Source organism: Balaenoptera musculus, chromosome 1 (assembly GCF_009873245.2).
Source record: "Balaenoptera musculus isolate JJ_BM4_2016_0621 chromosome 1, mBalMus1.pri.v3, whole genome shotgun sequence".
Lineage (NCBI taxonomy): Eukaryota > Metazoa > Chordata > Mammalia > Artiodactyla > Balaenopteridae > Balaenoptera > Balaenoptera musculus.
This window is the reverse complement of record NC_045785.1, coordinates 83,489,602-83,509,833: the sequence shown is the minus strand read 5'-3', so window position 1 is coordinate 83,509,833 and position 20,232 is coordinate 83,489,602. Positions and strand designations below refer to the sequence as shown.

The following is a 20,232-nucleotide window of genomic DNA, read 5'->3' as shown; positions in this document are numbered from 1 at the left end:
TCTCCTCTCTATTCCCACGTTGATGCCACAGCTCAAGTCTCAACATCTCTCATCCAGACCCCAGTAGACTCCGCACTACCTTCTGTTTTAATCCCCTTAGCCCCCTACCCCTGCCTCAATCCCTCCTCCAACCCAAGCTAAAGGGATCTTTGTAAAAGGTAGAGTCAAGGATATCATCTCCCTGCTCAAAATCCTTCAACATCTCCCCAAAACTCCTGGATAAAGATCGAAATCATCATCACTGTAAATCAGGATCTTCCTGGCATGGTCCCTTCCTGCCGAGGGAACTTCCTGCAGGTTCCTCTATTGTCTATGTGACCCCTCACATGCTACTCCCTTGGCCTAGGATGCCCTTCCTCTTCCAGCTGGGCTTGGGCATTGCTGCCCTCAGGGACCTCATAATCAAGTGGAGGAAAGTCAGAGGGCAGTGGGATAAACTGTGCAGAACTGCTCCCGGGGCTGGGAGAAGGGCCTCCTGCCATAGCTGTGGGGACTGGCCTGAGGAGCCAGGGAAGATGCCTGGAGGAGACAGTAGGAATTTCCATCTCTGTGTCCTCAATGCCTAGCACAATCAACAAGGAAGAGGGACATATTTTGTTGTTGTCATTTTTTACTAAAAATTCTAATGAGGCAAAATGATACAATCTTTAGGCAAATAAACTTGGCTTCTAGCTCCTGAGTGGAATGGTAAAATGTGTGTGTTTCAATGCGTGTGTTTTTCAATTATATTATATATACATATATATGTATAAAATGCTCCCCTCACGTTCAAAGTACACCAGGATATTGACCACAAGTGATGAGTTAACTCTAACCCGTCACTTCCCCAGTCTCAAGGGAGATCAGCATTACCCACTGGGGATGGTGCCAGGGGTGCGGGCTGGGCGGGGTGGACAGCAGAGCTGACTCACCGCAGGGGTCAAGCCTCAACATCACCCTTCTGGGCTCTAAGCTGCAAACTGCTGCACCTCAGCCTGTGCCCCTAGGCTGACACACTGAGGCGAACATTCGATGCCGTTCATCCCATTGTCTGCATCGCTGCCAGTGGTTTTACTGAAACCACTGAAATAATATTCCTAGGCAGCCCCCCTCATAGGCCGCCCTCTCTCCCCGCGTACCACGTCATGGCGTTGCTAGCCCTGTAATTCACCTCATCGTGGGGCGTGTGTTATCTCTGTGCTTTGTCCTGCCAGGTGCATTGCTTAGTGCAGGGCCCTGGGCATAACAGGCGCTCAGTAGTGGTGACAGAGAAGCTAGGGCTCTTATGAGAACAAGCGCGCCAGCACCCAGTCCTTGGTAGAGACTGAGCAGCAGTGACACACGTGTTAAATGAACGGTGTGCGAGCCGTGGGGCGTTTCCTCGCTCTGCTCTCACAGCCTACCCCTTCCCTAGCCTGACCCTCGGTGAAGAGCATTCCCCCGACCCTGGCATCTGGCGGCCACTAATGGTTCAGTGTGTGAAGACAAAGGGAGCCCTGTGGAGGGCTGGGGGTGGGGGAAGGGGGCGAAGCGAGCTCTCCCGGCTCCCAGCCCTGCTCCTCCCTGCCCCTAGTGCCCAAGAGCCCAGCACGCGGCCTGGGGTGCAGGGGGGCCTTTCTTCTCCAGCCTCCTGCACACGCCCTGGCTCAGCTACGGGCCTGGTCCCAGGACGAACCAGGAGCTTTGCTTTATCGGATACTTGGTCACTGAGATGCAGTTCATGTGACAAACACAAACCTGACACCTCACTAGAAAGGAGAAAACGGAAAGCCTGTGCCAAATGTGAGAACTGAAGGATTCCCTTAGAGGAGAGAGCTGAGCTGGTGAGAGAATCTGCCCTTGCTGAAAGATTTAATGGGCGTGTGGAAACCCCGGCGGCCAGGCCTCCATGAAACGGTTAGCAAGCCACACACTAAAGGATGCCCGTGGGCCACCTGAAATCAGTTGCTGACCCTCTCCGGGGCCCTGTGATTCCAGAACTGCTATCAGCACCAGGGGAGGGACCAGAATGATTTTCAGTTGCCAACCACCCTCCCCCAACGACCAGTATCTCCAGGCTCAATGTTCTCTGTTTGCCGGCTCTCAACTAGGGAATTCACCAAGGAGGCGGCGGTTCTCTCAAACCAACTTAGCCTAGCAGCCGCACGTCTGGAAACAAAGGGCTCTCTGTGTTCAAGGGCAGTGCGAGCTGTCACAGCCTTGAGAGCGGAGCATCCACTGGCTAGAGGGGTGGCGACTCTCCGCAAACCAGGAAATGGGAACTGTTGTATGTCTGGCTCCCTCTGCACGCTGCAGCGTCCACCCTGTAGCCGCCTGCGGGTGAAAGCGGCTCTACTGTGTGCAAGGGCAATGAGTCAGCAAGGGGAGCGAACCTACCTCTGAGATGGCGGAAGTGACCTGCAACGAAGTCAGAGCGTTTACTCATCTTTTTGAAGGCTGCGATGCATTCCTACGTAGGTATCGCAAATAAAACACAAAGGCGCTAGACACGTATGTACACTCACTACACTAACATGTATATACATTCTGCAGTGAAAGAAAAACAAGTGCTCGTTGTTTTTGGTTAAAATCTAATTATTTGGATTTCAGAGTTCTGGCCGGCTACGTGATCTACTGCTGGAAGGGTGCTTCTTACCGTGATAACTGTAGACACAACAGCAAACCCCAGCAAACACTTCATATTCTCCCTTTCTGTGTCCAATTCTGTGCTGAGGTCATTCGTATAGTCATAATACAGCCACCATAAGACACCACAGACAACTGGAAAGCAAAACACCAGCAGAACTCAGCGCGCATGCCATGAGCTAACCACCGGCCCCTCCCTTCACACCAGGCGGCCCTGCTCGGGCAGTGGGTCCCAAATCCCTGGGGCTTTGCAGGCAATGACCGGCCCTCTGAAGCAGCTGGATCGGGCCAGCTGCGAACCTGCCAGACCTGGGGTGGCTGCCTGTCTCTGGGAGATGCAGGGAGGTGACTCCGGAACACAGATGTGTCCTGTCAGCCTAGCCCATGGGTGGGGCTGGGTGTGAGCAGGGAGGAAACTACACCGAAGGGGATGGCGAGAGGAACAATATTAGAGTCTAAAGTCTAAAATTTCCAAATGAGCTCTGCGGGTGACAACTCCAGGGGCAGCCTGGATATTGGCTTGGCACCTACAAAACTGGGCGGGTGCCCCGACATTGCAAATGCTCTGCATTTAGGTACTAAGCGCCACCTGCACCGCATCCACAGTGACGACAGGGAGGTCACAGTCGTCTTTACTAGCCGTAGGTGGGGAAGGCACCCTCACAAGCCACACTGCGTGTCCTCCAGCGCCTGCCCGCTGGGCACCTGTGATCTGCAGAACTGATTGTTTAGGGGATGAAACACCTACGGTCATGCCAATTATTTATTTATTTATGTGGTCATGCTAATTATTAAAAATTAAAATATCCTATACTAGTTTGGAAACAGCTGCTGCCCTGAGCTCCCTGCATGCCTCTGCCCCTCGGACCTTCTTCCCCGACAACTTCTGGATGGATCCAGGATCCAGCACTGAAAAGGAAAACGGTGGGCACCGGGCAGGGTCTCCGGGACCCTGCCCCAGCTCAGGGCCTGCGTCTCTTCAGATTGGCCGGAGCCTCTGCATGACAGCGTGGGTACCCACATGTCAATGGGAGATGTGAAAATTCAGAAGACATCCTTTAAAGCAACGGTCCCCAACCTTTTCGGCACCAGGGACCGGTTTTGTGGAAGACACTTTTTCCACGCACAGGGTGGAGGGTGGGGGGATGGTTCAGGCCGTAATGCGAGTGACGGGGTGGGGGATGGAGAGCGGCAGATGAAGCTTCGCTCAATCGCCCGCTGCTCACCGCCTGCTGTGCAGCCCGGGTCCTAACAGGCCTCGGACCGGGGGTTGGGGACCTCTGCTTTAAAGGGCTTCCAACAGGCACTGGAACTGACTTTTAATGGTGTGGAAACCAGTACCACTCACCTGGCCGGCTCATCTGAGAGGTGGCACAGTGCAGAAGAGACAGAAGGCTGGGCAGGAACTTTGCTGTTTTCTGTGAGACAGGAGCAATCCTGTGGCCCTCCCTGTCCTCTCTGGGCCCGAGTCTCCTCTACGTAACATGAGGGAGTTGGACGAGAGACTCTCTAAGACCCCATGTAGCTCAGAAATGCCAGCTTTTAAGTTCTACACTTCACGGAAAGGCTTCTCATTTAATCAAGAAGAAATCAATCAAGTGGAAATACTTACACAGCAATCCCAAAACAATCAGTGCAATGAAAATGTGAACCAGAAGGGTGGTGATGAATCGGAAGGTGATCATCATGGCCAAAGACAAGGCTAGAAAATTAAGCAAAACGTATAAATTCTAACAACCACCAAGGCCTGAGGGGGATGATGATGGGGCTGGAATGCCTAAACCTTCCAAAGGAGTGAGGGCTGAGGACGGCCTGCAGTCTCTAAATATCGTGGACATCTACTGAACAAAAGAACAAGACACACCCTGGCCGCTCTCTGAAGCATACACAAGTTAGGCCTGTGACAGTGCCACTTCCTGGAAGTGCCAGCATTCTTTCTGAATTTAAAAAAATTTCTTTTAAAGCAGGTATTATTCCCAAATACCCTAAACATTCTTTTTTTTTCTTTTAAGTCCAAATGAACCATCTAAAATTTTTTATCAAACTTAACCCTTTTGATTTCATAACTTATCTAAAGTTCCAATTTTGTGTTCTCAGATACTCTCATTAAGTGTGAAAGATGAATGCCTTTAAAAATGAAAAATTTATGATTATAAGATGTATGTATAAAAATCTGCACATCAGTTTCCAATTTGGGGGTTTTTAAGCCTATGAATTTATTCTCAGTACTTCAGTGAATTTATAAATACTACATTACTTTTTTTTTTTCTAAACAAGAATTCAAGATTACATATAGATATCTGGGTGTAGTGGTTAAGAACATGGGTTTAGAATCAGATAGGTCTGGGCTGAGTCTCAGCTCTGCACCTCTGCTTGGCCAAACCTCAGACCTCCCTAAGCCTCAGCTTCCTCTCCTACAAACGGTGATAGGGTTCTGATGAGGTTTAATGTGTTAACAGCAAGCACGATGTCTGGCACATCTGGGTCATAAGAAGTCTGGAAGTTACATAATGGTGGCTAGTTAAGCATCCCCAAGCATTCAGGAATTAGTAACCTTTGGGTAATGAAATTATGGAAAACTCAATTTGTAAACTGGCAAAATTATGTTAATGGCTGATCAAAGAGTTTCTTTCAACCTCCCAAGGTTGGGAGGCAGCCGCTGTAAATAACGGGGTAAATAAGAGGCCACCACTATTGCCTACAGCAGCAGAGAGCACTAATTCGTTCAAAGAGAAGGCCGACTCTTAAAGGCGCTCATCGAGCTGAAACAGCAAATGGGAAGTCAAACGGTCACGAGTGGCTGGGGGGCTGCTTCCAGAAAGGCTGGAAAAGGCATGATCTGGCTCAAGACCTTGACCCTCCTACAACCCAGTAGGCCTGTTCCTAGGAGGAGCTGGATACATCCGGCCAATGCCCTCTGATGCTATTTAACATGATGCACACACCTCCTTCCCTTGCTCGCCAAGCAGTCTTGTGATCGGGCTTGCCTAGGGGAAGAGGGCACACGGGCCAGAGGACATGCGTTCCTGGTACTTATCATGGCCAGTTCACAAAGTGGCAATCTGCTCTGCACATCCATCCTTATTCAGAGCTGAGGAGCAGGCCCTGGAACGTGGTCACTCTCTAAGGCAGCCCCACCTAGTGAGGCCTCTGGGCAGAGAGCCAGTTGGCCTTTCCCCAGTCTTACTGCCCCCTCCTCCACTGGAACCTGAAACACTGAAAATAACTACAAAGAAGATATATGAAGTGAAGTTTTATATTGAAGTCAAGAGGCTAATTTCCATTGTACAACATACATAAGTGCTAGAAACTTTGGTATAAATAGTCACTGAAATAAAATTAATTGAAAATTACCGAAGGCGAGGATACAGAGACCGAGGATTGTGTCTCTTCCTGACATTATTCCACTTAGAGTTCGATGGAGGGCGTCAACATCATTGATCAAAACAGACGCAAGCAGGGAATAACACTCAGGCGTTTGAGGGATGCATCGATTAAACAAGGGAAAAGACTTGCTAAAAATAAAAGAATAAGTGGCAAAGATGTTTACTTAATTACTTATCTTAAAAAAAGATGTTTATTTAAAATTCTCAGCAACCAAAATGTATAAGATCCACAGTAATAAAAAGAAGTTTAACATCTTGTTTGCAGTCTACACCTTAGAAAGCCAGGCATCTGTGCTGCCACAGTGTTCAGCTGATGCCTGGATGGGAAACTGATTATGGAGGCCCATAGACACCAGAAACCTAATGTTGGGGAGTGACATTTCTGACTCTGATGTCTTGGCCCTTCCTGGATAACAAACTACCAACTCCAACACAAGAATCACATTTCTTTTTAGGAACTGTTAGAGATAAGGACTGGCTCAATCAGAAGCTGTACTAATGAAACCACCAGCTTTATTTCTATCCTCTTTAAGAAGACGTAAAAGCCTTGAGAGTTTTGTTACAAACAGAGTGAGTGCTTAATAAATGAGTGATAAATGTATGAATGAAGCTGTGGTTGATCACTGCCTTGGGTAGATGAGAAAGCTGACCTCTTTTGGGGCCCTTCCTGAAATGGAAAAATGCCCAGGAATGTTCATCCTAATGAATCTTAATGAGGCCACGCGTACCTTCATAACATCCTGCTCTTCTTTCCTTCTGTGGGCCCCAAACAGTGGAAATAATCCTGACCCAAGAAGTGCCAAATTGTCTGACAAGTTGCTAAAACATTAGGCAGTCACCAACATCGCATTGCCATGAAGGCAAAATGGCTTCTGAAACCCCAGTGAAGCTCAACACAGAACATACGGAAGGATCTTTCTCAGGAGTCACAACAGTATATAAGAGTTCCCGAGTCACTGAACGGTGATTTAAGAGAAGAGTAATACAACCAAGCCGTTGTTTTTTTTTTAAATTAAAAATTTTGCAAGTGTGATACATTCACACAGCTCAGATTCCAAATGGTACAATAGGATAAACTGTGAGAAACTGCACTTTCTTCTCCTTGAGCCACGGAAGTACATTTCCTCACAGGCGACCGTTGTTTTGGTTTCTTGTATATCATTCTAGAGACATTTTTAGCATACACGAACATAATAGGACATTTAAATAGGAGTCTGCTGCTGAGGCTCAAGGATAATAAAAATTATATCCCCAAATGAGATGCCAGACCCCACCAAGCAGGGTTTGTCAAAAGAGAGGTAGGAGAAAACTGGTTATTCTCTTAAATCCTTCACCCACACTGAATATAAGAGTGTTGGAAGTTGGAGATTAGAAGAGCATTTTATAAAATAAACTTTTAATTTTGGAATAACTTTAGTGTTACTGAAAAATTGCAAACATGGTACACAGAGTTCCCATGTACCTTCACTCACCTCCACCTAATGTTAACATCTGACATAACCACAGTACATTGGTGAAAATTAAGAAATCAACATTGGTGCTACACTATTAACTAAACCACAGTCTTTATTTGGAAGTCACCATTTTCCACCAATTCCTTTTTCTGTTCTGGGATACCACACTGCATTTATTTGTTGTGTCTCTCTTGGTCTGTGACAGTTTCTTAGTTTTTCCCTATTTCTCATAACCTTGACACTTTTGAAGATTCATGGTCAGGTATCTTATAAAATGTCCTTCAAGCTATAGAATGACCCTCACATTTTCTCATGATTAGGCTGCAGTTATGGGTTTATAGGAAGAAAACCACAGAGGCAAAGAGCTATTCTCAGAGGATCACATCAGGGGACACAACAGCAACATGACACCACTGCTGAAGTTGCCCAAAATCACTTGGTTAAGGTGGTTGGTACCTGCCAGTTTTCTCCACTGGAATGTGACTATTTTTCTCTTTCTACACTGTGTTCTTTAGAAGTGATTCACTAAATCCAGCCTGCTCTCAAGAAGAGGGAAACTAAGTTCCACCTCCTGGAGGAGGAATATCTACACACATTATCTGAGATCCTCTGTAAAGATCTATCCCCTTTCTCCCATTTATTTATTTACTTAATTAGTCATTTATTTATATAAGTATGGACTCATGGATATTTACTTTATCATCAACCCTAGTACGTAGCTTCAAAATTGCTAAATAGTGCCCCGTGAGAAACAAATTTACCAACTAGAGCACAGTGTTTATGTACAGTATTTTAAATTTTTTGGTGTTTTTTTTTTTTTGGCTTTAGCTTACAGTATGTAGTCACAGGGTTATTTCCCAAAGTTACTTAGGCCAGCTCCTTTTCTCTCTACCCCCTTCATTAGGTTATGTCATACATTTATAATAAGTTAAATTCATTTGTTGTAGTCTACATTTTATCCTGAGATCTCCTGATACCTTGGTTGATTGTATTTTTTATTTGGATACAGTGGACTGTGTACAGGTGTTGGCAAGTGCATAGACTCATGTACAAGAGCAATTCTAAACAGATGGTTTTGTTTTGAGAGAGAGAACTGCCATGTGAATATATCGCTGTCCCTTAGGGTGAGGGATACTACTCCTAAGTCAGATGAGAAGTGTTTCCTGGAAAATTCAGAGGCTCTACAGACCTTAACCCATGGGTTAAGGTCTGAGTCCTGAGAACGGGGTGGGGCTGGTGTCCAGGACAGCCACATGGACGACTGTGGGGACCTTAGCGGAAAGAAGCTGTGGGTAGCTGCTCAATGCCTCGGGAAAGGGGAAGGCCCGACCAGAGGAATGGGGACATGATCAGCCAGAGCAGAGGTGCCCTCGACCATGTAAGGGGCGCCGCTGGTGAGAAAGCCCATTGGTGGAACTTTCCAGATAACCCGAAAAGTGCTTCATGGAGAAAGCTGTCTGGAACACCTCCCAAGCCCAGGAGACTCATCCTAGAATCAGTACTAGTCAAGTAAAAATGCTCCTGGCTCCTTCTGTCTTCTCTTCACTTTTGGTGTGCCAACCCCAAGAGTCAGAAGCCCGTTTTAGCAAGCTGGGAGAGGAAGGGGTGAGTAAGCAGGAGAGGAGAGAGAAGCAGAGGATTGTACCTCCCCTGACCCAAGCCGTCCCCCTGCTCCTGACCCAACCTGGGGGAGGGAGAAGCTTCAACTTCCGGTCAAGTTTGAAGTCTGTCACACTGCGCTGAACATTTTAATTCCTGAATTGAAAGTGTCTTTTAACCACTTAAAGTGACTGAGTCCTTACTACCTAAAAGTAACCAGAGAAGTCTTGGGAACTGTGTTTTCATTCAGGGGCAGAGAAAAAACTAGTTTGGCTGAATAAATTTAAAGAGACAGAGAAACAAAACTAGAGTAGCTTTCTAACTACATCCTATAGGTTATGTTTGATGTAATGATTATACAAGCAAATATACACACACACATGTATACATACTTATATGTATATAAACACATAAGTCACACTTATGACATTTCCTTTTTATGGGAAAGGTGGTATACTGTATACTGCTTTATAGTTTGCTTTATTTTAAACTTAATACATCTTGTAGCTCTGCTCATATTAGGATATAAGAGGTTCCTCTTATTTTTACTGAGGTAAAATTTACATATAGTGAAATGTACAGATCTTAAACATACAGTTAGTGGCTTTTGACAAATACATATGTCAATGCAACCACCGGCCCTTTCAAGGTGCAGACAGCTTTTTTACCCCAGAAAGTTCCCTCATGCCCCCTTCCAATCTCCATCCCTTTACAGGCACTATTAATCTGATTTCTATAACTAAACATTAGTTTTGACTCTTGTCTAATCCCATTTAAATGGAATCACATAGTATGCACTCTTCTGTGTCCAGCTTCTTACACTCAGCTGTCACATGTATCAGCAGATCATTCCTTTAACTGCTGAGTACTATTCCACTGTATGAATATACTACCACTTGTTTGTCTAGTCTCCTGTTGATTGCCATTTGAGTTGTTTACAGTTTTGAGCTATTAAAAATAAAGCTGCTATCAAGGACTTACTGTATAGTACAGGGAACTATATTCAATATAGTTGTGTGCCCTCTCAAATTTTTGCCTACTTCAAGGAGGCAAAGATATTCTTCTATTTTTCTTCTAGAAGCTTTATAGTTTTAGCTCCTTAGGTTTAGGTCTAGGATCTATCTAAAATTAGTTTTTGTGTGTGGTATAAGGTAAGAGTCCTCAATCAAAATGACCAAGTCATTTTCCCCCATGTCTTTCCACTTACTTTAGCACCATTTGTTGAAAAGACTTCTTCTCCCCACGAAATTGCCTTGCCAGTTTCATTAAAAATCAATTGGCCATGTGTATGTTACTCTATTTCTGGGCTCTCTGTTCTGATCCACTTATCTGTCTATCCTCATTCCAATACCACACTGTCTTAATCACTGTAATTTTATAATAACTTTTGAAATCAGGTGTTATGAGCTCTCTAACTTGGTTCTTCTTCAAGTTTTTTTGTGTGTGTGTGTGTGAACCTATGTCTTTAGCATTTTCTGTATTTTTTAGAATAAACTTGTCAATTTCTACAAAAATTATATTGGGGCACTGTGTTGAATCTATAGAACAATTTAGGGAGAAGAGACATCCTAACAATATTAAAACTTCCAATTCATGAATTAGGTATATTTCTCTACTTATTTAGGTGTTCTTTAATTTCTCTCAGCAATGCCTTATCAAAGTTTTCAGTTGAGGGCTTACATGTCTTCTGTTAAATATATTCCTAGTTATTCTATACTTTTTTGATAGTGCTGAAGATGGACTTCAAAATTATTTCCTAATTGTTTGCTGCTAATACATAGAAATGTAACTTGACTTTGTAGTTTGCAGATTTGCTAAATTCACTAAGTAATTATTTTGTAGATTCCTTTGGATTTTCTATGTAAACAATTAGGTCATCTATTAATAAAGATGGTTTTGCCTCTTCCAATCTATTTTTTTCCCTTACTTTATTGCAATTCCTAGGACCTCTATTACACTGGTGAGTAGAAGTGGTAAGAGCATATATCCTTGCCTTGTTTCTAATTTTAGGTGGAAAGCATTTTATAGTTCACCATTATGTATAATATTAACTATAGATTTCTCATAGATGCCCTTTATCAGACTGAGAAAGTTCTCAGCTATTCCCAGCTTGCTAGTCTCTTATTAAAAAAAAAAAGAGCTAAATAGTGTTACATTAAGTGATATACCATTATTTATTTAAGCAGCCCTCTATTGAAAGCCATTTAGATTGCTTTAATTATTTTGCTATTATAAATGCTGCAGTGAATAACCTTATACAAATGTCATTTCACACTGGTACAGGTATACCTGAAGATTAAATTCCTAGAAGTAGAAATGCTTGATTAAAAAGTGATGAATGTAGGGAGGGGGATCAAGATGGTGGGGCAGGAGAATGTGGAGCTCACCTCCCCCCACAAACACATCAAAAATATATCTACATGTGGAGCAATTCTCATGGAGAACTAACCGGAAACCAGCAGAAGAACTCCTATACCACCAAGGCTGCAAGAAAGATTTCTACATAACCAGTTAGGACAAAAAAGGCACTGGGTTGGGACCTGTGCCCCTGAGAAGCAAGCAGGCCAAGCCACAATCTGGGCATCCGAGTCCTGGGCTCCTGTGTGGAGAAGACAAGCCCCCTTTCCTGCTGGAAAATCTGCTGTGACAGACAGAAGGGCTAGAGAAGCCTAGACTCTGCTTGCAAGGAGTGTGTGACTGCTGTCTTGCTGACAATCAGGGTGGAGAGAGCTATGCACGGGTGGCTGCGGCCTCGTCGCACTTCTTAACCAGAAGGGGCAAACACCCTGGCCCTGCTCACTCCACACCACAGCCTGCTGTGAGATCAGGGCAAAGATTCAGTTTAGCTATGCAGAACCAGACCAGGTCACCTGGGGTGTGATCCAGGTGAAGCCACAGAGGCCATTGCGCATGGATGGGGCAAGTGGAGCCATAGTGGCCACTGTCAGGGTGAGCACAGGGAGGTGCCACAAGAGCACACAGAGGCTAAGGGCTGAATCTAGGGCAGACAGGCCCTGGGAACTCATCTAGCTACACAGAGACAGCCCAGAGGGCCTGGAATGCGGTCCGGGTGGGGCGGTGATGGCCACTGTCAGTGCATTCAGGAGTAGCAGATTATCTCCCAGTGAGAGCACCCCAGCTAAGTCCACTTCACACCACAGCTTAGCCCTAGACCTGGGGCAGACAGGTCCTGGTAGAAAACTGGCACCGAAGCAGCATAGATGGCAGGCGGGAGCACAGACACCTAAACTCCTGCAGCCACAACATCCTGACCTGCAGCCCCAGCCCACTCCACACCACAGCCTTGCCCTAGATCTGGGATGAACACAACAGAGAAAGGGATGTGATCCTGGGCTGCTTCTAAGCAGAGCCATGGGGGTCCACAGGTCCTCTGTGACCGCACGGGCCTCACTTGCTTTAGTATTCACCTCCCTAGGGGTGGGGCACGCACTCAAGGGCAATAGAGCCTGACTGAACCTGACCTTCAGGGCTTCTAATCCAACAACTGGGGAGCAGACCCTGTCCCTGACAGGGTGACAATGGCCACAGAGCAGAAGGGAAGCCCCACCTCATACCCTGCACAGGGTCTAGAAACTACAACACAAACTACACCTCCTATCAAGGGGATAATGGCCAGCAAACTCTGAGGAAAGACCTGGATGGCAGCCATACCCAAACCAGCAACTTGCACCAAAGACATTGGACAAGCACAGTCTACACAGAGACGCTCCCAAATAAAAACACCCCTTCAAGACCACAGTAGATAATTGTGTCTCCTAAATTTATAAAAACAGAGAAAGTTAAATAAAATGAAAAGGCAAAGGAACTACTCCTAATTAAATGAAAAAGAAAAATCCCCTGAAAGAACAAACAATGAAACAGACCTCTCCAATCCACTACACCCCAAGTTAAAAAAGTTGGCAATAAAAATGATAACTGAATGAAGAAAGATTATTGATAGAAATGCAGATCGCTGTAACAAGGAGCTAGAAACTATAAAGATGAACCAATCAAAAAGAGACAATTCAACTGCCAAGATAAAAACCAACCTAGAAGCAATTAATAGCAGAATAAATGACACAGAAGAATGAATAAGTGACTGGAAGATAGAATAATAGAAATCACCCAATCAGAACAGCAGATAGAAAGACAAATGAAAACAAATGAAAGCAACATACGAGATCTATGGGATAATATAAAATGTGCCAACCTACACATAATAGGCGTTCCAGAAGGAGAAGGTGGGGGGGTTGAAACTGCTTTTGAAGAAATTATGGCTGAAAACTTCCCAAACCTTAAGAAGGAAACATATATCCAGGTGCAGGAAGCACAGAGGGTCCCAAACAATATGAACCCAAACAGACCCACACTAAGACATATCATAATTAAGATGGCAAAAGTTAAAGAGAGGATTCTAAAGGCAGCAAGAGAAAAACAAAGAGTCAGTTACAAGGGAACCCCCATAAGGCTATCAGTTGATTTCTCTGCAGAAATTTTGCAGGACCTGAAGGGAGTGGCAAGATATATTCAAAGTCCTGAAAGGGGAAAACCTAGGATGCTCCACCCAGCATGATTATTATTTAGAATAGAAGGAGAGATAAAGATTGCCCAGACAGGCAAAAACAAAAATCATTCAGCAATACTAAACCTACCCTAAAAGAAACATTGAAGGGTCTTCTCTAAATAGAAAAGCCGCAAGAATTTATAGGAAAGGGAAAATCATAATAGAAAAGGCAAATATATAAAAGCGTTGAAGATTACTTAAATAAGCCAGTACATAGATTAAACAACAATAAAAAACTGTAAAAGCAATTGTAATTACAATAAATAGAAAAGGATAAGCATGAAGATGTAAAATATGACATCAAAAGCACAAAATGTGAGGGCGGGGGAGTATAAAAATGTAGATCTTTTAGAATGTGTTTGACCTTGAATGACTATTAGTTTAAAGCAAGTAAATAGATATAGTTGTGGGTCAACATGCTTGAACTTCATGGTAACTACAAATCAAAAACAGAATAGATTCACAAAAAACAAAAAAGAAAGGAACTCAAGCATACTACAAAAGAAAGTCATCAAATCACAAAAGGAAAAACAAAAAGAAGAAGAAATGAATGAAGAAGAACTACAGAACAACTGGAAAACAAGGATTAAAGTGGCAATAGATACATACCTATCAATTATTACTTTAAATGTCAATGGACCAAATGCTCCACTCAAAAGACATAGCATGGCAGATTGAATAAAAGAAACAAGAAACTACAATATGCTGCCTGCAAGAGACTCACTTCAGGGCAAAAAACACTCACAGACTAAAAATGAGGGTATAGAAAAATATATTTAATGTAAATAGAAACAAGAAGAAAGCAGGGGTAGCAATACTCATATCAGACAAAATAGGCTTTAAAACAAAGGCCATAAAAAAAGACAAAGAAGGACATTAAATAATGATAAAGGGTTCAATACAAGAAGAGGATATTACACTCTTTAATATTATGCACCCAGTATGGGACCTCCTAAATACATAAAACAAATACTAACAAGCATAAAGGGAGAAATGGACAAGAATACAATAATAGTAGGAGACTTTAACCCCCCACTGACATCAATGGACAGATCATCCAGACAGAAAATCAATAAGGCAACAGAGGTCCTAAATGACACAATAAACCAGTTATCCAAAAAAACCATAATACACGTTCTTTTCAAGCGCACATGGAATGTTCTCCAGGATACACCACGTACTAGGTCACAAAACAAGCCTCAACAAATTTAAGAGGTTAGAAATTATTTCAAGCATCTTTTCTGACCACAAGAGTATGACACTAGAAATCCACCACGGAAAGAAAAAGAGGAAAATACTAAACAATATCCTACTAAAAAAAAAAACCAATAAAGCAAACAAAAAAAAATGGGCCATGATGAAATCAAAGAAGAAACTGGAAAATACCTTGGGACAAATGAAAATGAAAATATAACCTTACAAAATCTATGGGATGCAGTAAAAGCAGTTCTAACAGGGAAGTTCACAGTGATACAGGCCTTCTTCAAGAAACAAGAAAAATCTCAAATAAAAGACCTAACCAGTCACCCAAAGAATTAGAAAAAGAACAAACAAAACCCAAAGTCAGCAGAAGGAGGAAACAGTAAAGATCAGAGAGGAAATACATAAAATAGAGATAAAAAAATTGAAAAGATCAATAAAACCAAGAGCTAGTTTTTTTAAAAGATAAACAAAATCAACAAACCTCTAGCCAGGCTCACCAACAGGAAAAGAGAGATGATCCAAATAAACAAAACAAGAAATGAAAGAGAAGAAATAACTTATACCACAGAAATATTAAAACATTAGAAAATACTATGAACAGTTATATGCCAACAAATTGGACAACCTAGAAGAAATGGTAAAGTTTCTAGAAACATACAGGCTGCCAAGGCTGAGTCAAAAAGAAACAGGTAATTTGAACAGACATTACTAGAATTGAAATAGAATGTGTAATAAAAAAAAAAAAACTCCCTACAAACAAAAGTCTAGGACCAGACAGCTTCACTGGAGAATCTTACCAAACATGTAAAGATGAACTTATATCCATCCTTCTCAAACAATTCCAAAAAGTTGGAGAGGAACACTCACAAATTCATTCTATGAGGCTACCATCACGCTGATGCCAAAACCAGACAAAGACACTACCAAAAAAGAAAATTACAGGCCAATATCTTTGATGAATATAGATGCAAAAATCTCAACAAAATATTAGCAAACCAAATCCATCTATACATAAAAAGGATCATACACCATGATCAAGTCGGATTAATTGCAGGGTTGCAAGAAAGGTTCAACATATACAAATCAATCAATGTGATTAACAAAAGACAAAAACCACATAATCATTTCAATAGATGCAAAAAACTTTGACAAAATTCAACATTCATTCATGATAAAAACACTCACCAAAGTGGGTATAAAGGGGACATATCTCAATATAATGAAAGCCATTTATGACAAATCCATAGCCAACACAATACTCAACAGTGAAAAACAAACGCTTTCCCACTAAATTCAGGAAAAAGACAAGGATGCCCGCTCTCACCACTTCTATTCAACATAGTATTGGAAGTCTTAGCCACAGCAATCAGACAAGAAAAAGAAATAAAAGGTATCCAATTGGAAGGGAAGAGGTAAAACTGTCACTATTTGCAGATGACATGATACTCTATGTAGAGAACCCTAAAATTTCCACACAAAAACTACTAGAACTAATAAATGAATTCAGCAAGGTAGCAGGATACAAAATTAGTATACAGAAATCTGTTGTATTTCTTTACACTAATAACAAAATATCAAAAATTTTTAAAAAGTCCCATTTAAAATCTCATTAAAAAAAACCACATAGGAATAAAATTAACCAAAGAGGTGAAAGACTATATGCTGAAAACTATAAAACATTGAAAAAGAAACTGAAGAAGATTCAAAGAAATGGAAAGACACCCCATGCTCTTGGATTGGGAGAAGTAATATTGTTAAAATGTTAAAATGGCCATATTACCCAAGGCAACCTACAGCCTTAATGCAATCCCTATCAAAATACCCATGACATTTTTCACAGAACTAGAATAAATAATCCTAAAATGTATATGGAACCACAAAAGACCCCATATTACTAAAGCAATACTGAGAAAAAAGAACAAAGCTAGAGGTACAACCCTTCCAGACTTCAGACAATGCTACAAAGCCACGGCAATCAAAACAGCATGGTACTGGCACAAAAGCAGACATATAGATCAATGGAACAGGATACAGAGCCCAGAAATAAACCCACACACCTATGGTCAATTAATCTATGACAAAGGATGCAAGAACATGCAATGGAGAAAAGACAGTCTCTTCAATAAGTGGTGCTGGGAAAACTGGAGTTACTTGTAAAAGAATAAAATTAGAACATTCTCTAACTCCATATACAAAAATAAACTCAAAATGGATTAAAAACCTAAATGTAAGACCAGATACTAAAAAACTCCCAGAGGAAAACATAGACAGAACACTTTTTGACATAAATTGTAGCAATATTTTTTTGCATCTGTCTCCTAGAGCAAAGGAAACAAAAGCAAAAATAAACAAATGGGACCTAATTAAACTTAAATGCTTTTGCACAGCAAAGGAAACCATCAACAAAATGAAAAGACAACCTATGGATTCGGAGAAAATATTTGCAAATGATGAGACTGACAATGGGTCAATATCCAAAATATACCAATACCTCATATAACTCAATACTGAAAAGATAAACAATTGGATTAAAAAATGGGCAAAGAACTCAACAGACATTTTTCCAATGAGGAAGTGTAGATGGCCAACAAGCACATGAAAAGATGCTCAACATTGTTAATTATTAGAGAAATGCAAATCAAAACCACAGTGAGGTATCACCTCGCACCAGTTGGAAGTGCCGTCATCAAAAGTCTACAAATAATAAATGCTGGAAAGGGTGTGGAGAAAAGAGAACACTTGTACACCGTTGGTGGGAATGTAAATTGGTGTAGCCACTAGGGAAAACAGTATGGAGGTTCCTTTAAAAAACTAGAATTAGAGCTACCATATGATCCAGCAATCCCACTCCCGTGTATATACCAGAAAAAATGAAAACTCTTAATTCAAAAAGATACATGCACACCAATGTACATAGCAGCACTATTTATAATAACCAGGACAGGGAAGCAACCTAAAATGTCCATCAACAGATGAATGGATAAAGAAGATGTGGTATATACATACAATGGAATATTACTCAGCCGTAAAGAAGAATGAAATACTGCCATTTGCAGCAACATGGAGGGACCTAGAGAATATTATACTTAGTGAAGTAAGCCAGACAAAGACAAATACTATATGATATCACTTATAATGTGGAATCTAAAAAATATTATAATACAGATGAATCTATATACAAAACAGAAACAGACTCATAGACATAGAAAACAAACTTGCAGTTACCAAAGGGGAGAGAAAGGGAGTATAGGATTAACAGATACAAGCTACTATACATAAAATAGATAAGCAACAAGGATTTACTGTATAGCACAGGGAATTATATTCAATATCTTATAACAACATATAATCAGAAAAAAATAACTGAATCACTATGCTGTACACCCGAAACTACCACAATATTGTTTTTTTTAAGAGTGCTTTAAAAATTAATTAATTAATTAATTTTTGGCTGCATCGGGCCTTCGTTGCTGCGTGTGGGCTTTCTCTAGTTGCGGTGAGCAGGGGCTACTCTTTGTTGCAGTGTGCGGGCTTCTCATTGCGGTGGCTTCTCTTGTTGTGGAGCACGGGCTCTAGGCTAGCGAGCTTCATTAGTTGTGGTTCGCAGGCTCTAGAGCGCAGGCTCAGTTGTTGTGGCGCACGGGCTTAGTTGCTCCGCGGCACGTGGGATCTTCCCAGGCCAGGGCTCGAACCCGTGTCCCCTGCATTGGCAGGCGGATTCTTAACCACTGTGCCACCAGGGAAGTCCCCTAACACAATTTTGTAAATCAACCATACTTCAATAAAAAATTAATGAATGTATGTACCTTCATGACTGATGAATATTGATGAATTACCCTCCTTAGGATCCTGCCTCAGCATTGTATGGAAGTGCCTATTTCCCTACACTCCTGCCAAGGGTGTTTTTTTAATATGTTGCCAGTCTATGGGGTGAAAACATTAGAGTCTTAAATGGAATTTCCCCTATCGTGAGGGAGGTTCATTCTTTTTTAGTATCTTTAAAAAATATTGTGCTTTTTCTCTGCAGCATCTATTCATATTCTTGTTTCATTTTTATATTGAGATATTGGTCTTTTAAAAGTTGACTAGTAAGACCTTTCATAAATTAGAGATTAATCTTTTTTATATGAATAGCAACTTATTTGCCTGTTAATTTTGCTTCTAGTGTTTTGTCATGCAGAAATACTTGTTTTTAATTTAGTCAATGAATTTTTAATTTTATGTCTCCTGAGTTTTAAGTCATGGTTAGAAGCCTTCCTTACTTCCAGGCTATAAGAGAATTCTCCCATGCCTTCTAGTACTTCCTGGTTTCACTTTATAAGTTAAAATCTTTAATCCATTTGGAATTTATCCATATAAGCCACGAGGTATAGACCCAGCTCTTCCCTCTGGATGCCTACCCAGCTGTCCCAACCTCCGTATTGAATAGTCCATCTTTTTGTCACTGATTTTAGATGCCATTTTTTTTATCATTTACTAAATTCTTATAGAATTTGGGTCTATTCCTGGATTATATAATATCTTTCACTGATCTTTCTACATATGAACTAGTACCCAGCATTTTAATTATTAAGCATTGTTTTAAAAACTGGAAGGGCTGGTTTTCCTTCATTGTTTTTCTTTTTGAGATTTTTCTTGGCCATTTAAGAAACTTTTTTCCTTGCAAATTTACATCAGCTTATCTAGCTACTGAAAAAATCCTGCTATTATTTTTATTTTAATCATGATAAACCTATAGCTCAACTTAGGCAGAAATAACATCTTAATAATGTAGGGAGAAGTAACATTTTTATAATGTTGAGTCATACTGTCAAGAACAATTTCTGTCTTCTGATTTGTTCAAGCTTTCTTTGTAGCTCAGGAATATATGAAAGTTTTCTTCCTGTGGCTCTTGTACATTTCTTGTTAAATTTATTTCTAGGCACTTTTGTGTTTTTGTAGGTGCTTTTTCTTGCTGTGGTAAAAGGAGTCTTTTCAAAAAACATATGAATGCTACAGATTTCAGTATATTTATCTTGTTCCCTGCCACCAAAGTTTTCTTGTCATTTGTAGCTTTTCAGTTAATTTTCTTACCACCTACAGAGTAATAATTTTACCTCCTGCTTTCCAACTTCTAAACCTCTATTTTCTTTTTCTTTGCTTTTACTAAACAGTCTTAATACCAAAGAATCTGAATTGTTTTGAAAGAAAATGTTTTCTGAACTTTCATTTAGTGTTTCTGAAAAATAAGTTCAGATATATAGATTCAATGGCATTTTATTTTGCCCCAAACATAATTTTCCCTAAGACCTTAATTTTGTCAACATAGTTTGTTAAACATGGTGCTTTTTAGGCATTTAACTTCCCTGTACTGGTAAAGAATGACCCATCTTACCCCGGAGAGTGATGGAGAGAGGCATGTAAAGTGTGGGTCACCCCTGGT

The 20,232-nt window shown here is 41.5% G+C and overlaps 1 protein-coding gene across 6 annotated transcripts in view; it reads right to left on the bottom strand.

The window, feature by feature from the left end:
* SLC44A3 (solute carrier family 44 member 3) overlaps window positions 1–20,232 on the bottom strand; it is a 92,061-nt gene that overhangs the window by 61,398 nt on the left and 10,431 nt on the right. For all 6 annotated transcript variants that reach the window (XM_036832798.1, XM_036832789.1, XM_036832820.1 and 3 more), the window contains exons 6-8: window positions 5,959–6,119; window positions 4,217–4,306; window positions 2,615–2,739 (exon numbers count right to left, since the gene is read on the bottom strand). In XM_036832798.1, coding sequence (XP_036688693.1) covers window positions 2,615–2,739; window positions 4,217–4,306; window positions 5,959–6,119 — 376 coding nt within the window. The remainder of the gene's footprint in view (window positions 1–2,614; window positions 2,740–4,216; window positions 4,307–5,958; window positions 6,120–20,232) is intronic.